The sequence below is a fragment of the Hydractinia symbiolongicarpus genome, chromosome 4 (genome assembly GCF_029227915.1).
Source record: "Hydractinia symbiolongicarpus strain clone_291-10 chromosome 4, HSymV2.1, whole genome shotgun sequence".
NCBI classification, from domain to species: domain Eukaryota; kingdom Metazoa; phylum Cnidaria; class Hydrozoa; order Anthoathecata; family Hydractiniidae; genus Hydractinia; species Hydractinia symbiolongicarpus.
The window spans coordinates 10,085,072-10,091,694 of NC_079878.1; the positions used below are offsets into that span (position 1 = coordinate 10,085,072).

Here is a 6,623-nt window from a genome sequence, read left to right on the forward strand (position 1 = left end):
GTGTCAGACATAAAGCTGCGGGGCAGCCTTTTTAAATAGATATACAAAATACAGTTTATTTTATAAAGAAAGGTTGAGCCACAATTAACGTGTGACACAGTATTGAACACTCGTTAGGAGCGTTTAACAAGAGTAGTAAACTGTGCCACATATCCAGGTGGAGCGCGTTATCACAGAAATTCTCGCCCGATGATGTATAATAATGATGGTCACAACATGCTGACGTCATTAACGGGAATCAATAACCACAGAAATTCTCGCCCGATGATGTATAATAATGATGGTCACAACATGCTGACGTCATTAACAGGAATCAATAACCCCGATAACTCCGTGGAGTTTTAACGGGTTACTTTTCAATAATAGCTATATGCTGTGTGTTTAAAAAAGTTGCGCCGCTGCTTTAGTTCGGAAATTCCCCGCAGAACTCGATTTTTACGGACTTTGTTTTGTTGGCACACAACTTAATTTCAGAATCACAGCAGAAGCCCCAAAAGTGGAAGCATGGTACAAAGGCCATTTTGGTTTTGAAGTGGTGGAAGTTTTAAGGTTCATATGCAAGAATATTTATTTTCTTCATGTGCCGGTTAGTCCTGTATTCTATAGCCGTATTCTGTCTGTGTGTACGTAATGGTAGCGCTAATCTTAAATTGTTTGATCTTTCCGCGGCGCTATTTTAAAATTTTATTTGCACATGAAAATTCACGGTTTCTATGTTTTAAGAAGCGACAGACAAAATTAACATTGCGTGGTCTATTTGGTTAAAAAAGTTTAATGCTCAGATGGAAAAGCGCGACAAGTGGGTAGGAAGCCAGATTCTCTATTGTGAGCGGATTTCTTGTTACAACCTCTACTCGCATCCACTAAATCGACCATACTTACGGGTGAGTGTGTTGGCGGATTCTTCATATTGCCACCACAGAAAGGTTGAAGAAACCCTTATTTCACACTAAGCCTGCTACTACATGCTTTCTTAAATACGAGTAATGAATAATTTATACACTTACTCATGTTGTCGCATTTTGCTGCATCATGATCTGACTGTAGTAATTAGGGCATAACGATGCAATTAAATTATTTGTTGGTGCAGCCGCTGATGAATGGTATCTGAATAAATAGCCCGGGTATTGTCTGAAATCATCGCTTGGATACGTGTAAGCATGTGTGGAGTGGACTCTCCACTTACATCTGTCGTCATTTTATCTCCATCTCTATTGTGAGAGAAGAACTAGACTTCTCAGAGATAAATAACAGAACTTTTTGTTTTGCGAATATTAGGATTAACGCGATTTCATTTGAGGACGACATGGATTTGGATGGTGCGATACTCCTTGTAAATATGGAAGCCTCAATTGTGAATTATTTGCATATGACTGGTAAACGTGTTCTGTTAAGCTATGAGAAGAAAAAAAAATTGCTAACTAGATGATGTGATTCAAGAAGCTTAATACCTGTCTGTTTGGCGGAACCTAAAGCTCATAGCGGTCTGAGGGCGGAAGAAATGATTGCCTGGATGTGCGTAACCGCGATTGGAGTGAAACTTCTCCATACCCATCCTATCTCTATCATGGGGTAGCAAGTAAAGAATTGCTAATACAGGCTATGCACCGTCCCTTCGAGATAAGTAACCAGGCTTGCATTGAAGCAATCCGCTGTTATCCGCTTTAATGCATTTAACCTTTGATGTTTGAAAGCGTTTTCATAGAAGTTAACGTGTTGCTAACTATCAAGTTCTTTGATAACAATCCTACCGTTCTAAATATAAATCGTAATTTGCTAAAAAAAGAATTAGATTATTAATGTAACTTGTCCTTCGTAACTAAGCACATAGTCTGATTCTTACGGCAGAATCCTTGCCGTGTACATCCGTATGCATGTAGAACATACTAATAATAGGCATGTACCATCCCAAAAAGACACAGAATTATACTTGCGTCCTGGGATATGGTGTGATTACATATATCCTTGTGCCATCCTTATTCTTAGTGGAGAGTAATTAATTGCTAACAAGCTCTTACTATTTTTACACCGTTGCTTAATAATAACTTACAGATGTAGATAATTAACACGGTGGAATAATGGCTGTTAATTATTATACTAAGCAAAAACTTAACGTGTAAGACGTTAAGCGTTATTTAAGAGTTCAGATGAGAGCGCGACTAAAGTTTCAGGCGAAGTTCGTACGCAAATTTTGTAGTCCTTAGAATGCCTTTATTGGATAATATAAATATTATCATATCATGAACAAGCGAGTTTATCCTAAGCTAGTTTTCGACAGCTACAGCTGCCATCGACGGCAATGATCGTAATCATCTTTGGCTATTTATTATTTGAAGAGATAATTAGAGGATCGAAATTAACCAATCAGATCACAGCAATTAAAGTAATTAATTTTTTTACGGACCTAGATGGAAGCAATAAATTGATTAAAATCTTTCCTTTTTCTAAAGTTCGCTTTATGTTACGTTTGTCCGGAACCATTTTTTGCACTCTTTTCCCTAAATTTTCGCTTTCCGAAGTGCGGGTAATCATATTTCTGGAAGTTGATAAGAAATACTATTGATATGAGTATTTCTGTCTATACTATTTATAAAGTGCCAAAAGACAACATGACGAAACAGGAACGCATCACACTGTCTAAATTAAGAAGGGATAAAGATATTATGATCTTGCCAGCTGATAAAGGTCGAACGACGGTCATTTTAGACAAAAATGATTACCTTAATAAATGTTATGACCACATTAACAACGGTCCATAAGCACGCCTCAAACGAGATCCAACAGAAACTATCAAGCGTGACACAAGGAATATCCTGATACGTTTAAAATAAAGACGATAGCATCGATCATAGGTTGTATTACAAACTTAGACCTTCAGACACTCCACCTCCTCGATTCTATGGTCTTCCTGAAATACATAAACCTGGGATTCCTATACGTCCAATCGTGTCGTGTACAGGATCGCCTTTGTATAATTTATCGAAATACCTAGTTTCCATTCTTAGCAATTACACAAAGAGTGATCACTGTAAAAACTCGAAAGAGTTTTCGGAATTTATCAGAAACATACGGATCGAGGACGACGAGTGTATGGTATCATTCGACGTTACTTCACTGTACTTGTCAAACTAATGTCGTTGGTCCACATTGTACTTACAAAAACATGGTATTTATTTGACGGTAACTTCTTTACGCAAACTGACGGTGTGGCTATGCGTGGCCCAACATCCTCTGTGGTAGCTGAAATATATATGCAGGCTCATGAGACTACAGCTTTAACAACTGCAGATCACGCTCCAAGAGTTTGGAAAAGATTTGTGGATGACGTCTTTTTAATAATAAAAAGAGCACATCTAGACGTATTTCATGAACATATCAATAATTTGCACCCGAATATTCAATTTACAATTGAACATGAGAAGAACGGTAAGCTTCCTTTCTTAGACATTCTAGTGTCTCGCAACGGTGGTAACTTATCAGTATCAGTATACCACAAACCAACTCATACTGATCAATATCTCAACTACACATCTAATCACCAAATGTCCTGCAAAGAAAGTGTAGTGTCCTCATTACTGGACAGAGCAGTCAATGTAGTCAGTGGAGAGAATAACCGAAAAAAAGATTTATCTCATATAAACAACGCCTTACTTGCAAATGGGTACTCGAGACAGACCATTAGAGAAAAATCATGAACAGCACTGATAAGAGCAGTGACGGGGAAGATGAGGAAAATAAACCAGTAGCCACTGTATATATGCCTTATATATCAGGGACAAGTAATATACTTCATCGGGTATTGAAAGATCATAAAATAAAGCCAGTGTTTCAATCTAAAGCCACGCTACGTAGTATACTGTCGCATCCGAAAGACAAAATATGTCTAGAGAGTCAATATAATATTGTCTACGAAATCCCGTGTAAGGATTGTGATGCTGTTTATGTCGGTGAAACAAAAACGAATGTTTAAACAACGTGTGCAAGAGCACAAAAGAGCCGTACGCAACGCAGATACAGACAAAAATGAGATTCAGAACCATAACTGGAAGAATGATCATGTTATAGACTGGGACAACAAAAAGATCAAAGACCGAGAGTGTGGTTGTACAGCAAGAAAAGTAAAAGAAACCATAAATAGTATAGACAGAAATACTCATATCAATAGTATTTCCTATCAACTTCCAGAAATATGGTTACCCGCACTTCGGAAAGCGAACATTTAGGAAAGAAAGTGCAAAAAAATAGTTCCGGACAAACGTAACAAAAAAGCGAACTTTTAGAAAAAGAAACGTAACAAAAGGCGAACTTTTAGAAAAAGGAAAGATTTTAATCAATTTATTGCTTCCATCTGGGTCCGTGAAAAATTTAATTACTTTTATTGCTGTAATCTGATTGGTTAATTTCGATCCTCTAATTATCTCTTCAAATAATAAATAGCCAAAGGTGATTACGCTCATTCCCCGTTGATGACAGCTGTTGCTGTCGAGACGTAGCCTAGAATAAACTCGCTTATTCATGACATGATAGTATTTATATTATTCAATGACGATGACTGAACAGATAAGTGGTAATATTTTCAAAATGCCATATTTGTTGTGTTTAAATTAAATGGTCCAGAACTCCGTTTCTGGAGGCTTTCTGTCGCACCTATGTTAAAGGATTAACACTATTACCTCTTGGATGAGAAAAATCCAATAAAAGTTTATATTTACCTGACTCCTGTTTTGAAATGACGCGGAACCTACTTACCTGTAACTCCGTTAGTCGTGGTTGCAAAAAATGTCCCGCTGTAATGCCTCTAGCAATCTTTTTCCTCCTGCAATGACATACCGATGGGTTCTTTTTGTTGCGGGTGTTAGGTCGCTTCGCATTGCAAGCAATGCTAAGTCCGTTTTGTAGACAGTCCAATAGCTACGTACTCACCTAAGTCAGTCTTCGGGATCCTGTCGTACACAGTTTTCCACTCTTGGATATCGGTAGGCCCTGTTTGCCTAACTGATGGAAGCCGTGATGAACGTTAAGTGCTGATATCTTTACCCTGCTCTAGTCTTCGGATGAAAACAGGTCTGGTGGCCCGCTAGACACGTCCGATGTATCAAAAAAATGCTGTGCACTGAACCAGTTGTTCCGAACTCGCCGTTTTCCAGACTGGGAGAAGCTAGTATCGTGTTCACTTCTTCTCCCTTTGTTTCCGCTGCCTAAGACATTTCTAAGACACCCAGCATACTGATGGGGAAAGCTACATCTGTCACGCACGTGCGGGTACCTACAAAAAGGAGAGTTGCAGTTATCAAAATTAAAGTCATTTATTTATTGATAATGCTTTACTGGGTGAAAAGCTATTCTGGTAGGAGCTAAGGTGGTAGAAACATACAGAGTTATGTCGGTCACCGCTAATTTTCTCTCTGGTTTTAACGCACTAGATGCTCTAAATATGCAGTCGTAATCTAAATTTCCTTAAACGGGCTACGAAACGGCTGTCGATTTTCAATTTTAGTGATTTACACGAAAGTCAAGCTAATGGCGGTGAAAAAGTTTATGATCACTGAGTAAATTATATTTGTATCCACAGGTAAATTCCTAAAGTAACTTTAAAGTTTAGCATAAACATGTATAAGTAACTGGTTAGCAACATAAACAAAATGTTTTGTAACTATGGAGGTTGAAATTTATTTATTTATTTATTATTTTACTTTGTTTACTATACAAAGTAATTTTACATTAATAGTCCGATGCATTCCTTTTTTAACGGTTAGTAATTAATTAAAGCTCTGATTTCTCTCCCTCCTTCCTGGCTCGTTATTTGTGTACGGCATGTTGCCATTTTCAAATTTCGAACGCTCCGCTCCGGTGACGTGACTACCTCTATTGTTTTATTGACAGATCCCGGCAGCATGTTGAGATCATCGCATTCCTTAAAAGAAAGGAGCAAACCTTTTCATAATTTAAAAGCAATTAGAAAAAGAGGAAGTTTCAATGGCAATTTAAATTAGAAAATATGAGTTAGCCTCTGAAACGTAAATTCGGCAGTTTTATAGCTATTTAACTTTCAAAGCAAATAATAAGGACGCAGGGTGTGTAAAAAGGGGAAAATGTTTGTCATTAAAGAATATAAAATTTTTAAAAAATGTTTATTGCTGTAAATTCCTGAAACCTCTTAGATGTACAGATACTTGTTTTTGCACCGAAGTATCTAATTCTTTGTATGACGCGAAAACTAACGATAAAACGTCCGACACTTAGAAACTCATAGGTGGTAAAGTTTATTAAGACTAATGAAAATGTTAATAAAATTTGAAAAAACATATTTTGAATCTTAAACTAGCTGTTCTTAAAATTCTCCAGTGCCTTATTTATTACTTTATTTTGACTGAGTGGCTTAACTTAATTCATAACAAACAAACAAACATAAAATGGTATTATTGAGAAATTACGACAACAAAAACCGAGAGTTGGTCTGAAATTGTTATCATACAAAACCTTGGCTTAGTATCAACATTAGATGAATTTTGCATCATATTTTTTATGACGCAGAATCGTAAAAAGTAATTTAAAAATTTTTATCAAACGCTAATAAGCATCAACATTATGCCCAGCCACAAGTACAATTCTAGACAGGCAGA

At 36.9% G+C, this 6,623-nt stretch overlaps 1 protein-coding gene across 1 annotated transcript; it reads left to right on the forward strand.

Moving 5' to 3' along the window:
- The first annotated feature begins 3,131 nt into the window (after nt 1-3,131).
- On the forward strand, nt 3,132-3,695 carry LOC130642226 (uncharacterized). The gene has a single exon (XM_057449314.1). It carries the CDS (start codon nt 3,132-3,134, stop codon nt 3,693-3,695), a length of 564 nt encoding a protein of 187 aa, XP_057305297.1.
- Nucleotides 3,696-6,623: the final 2,928 nt, after the last annotated feature.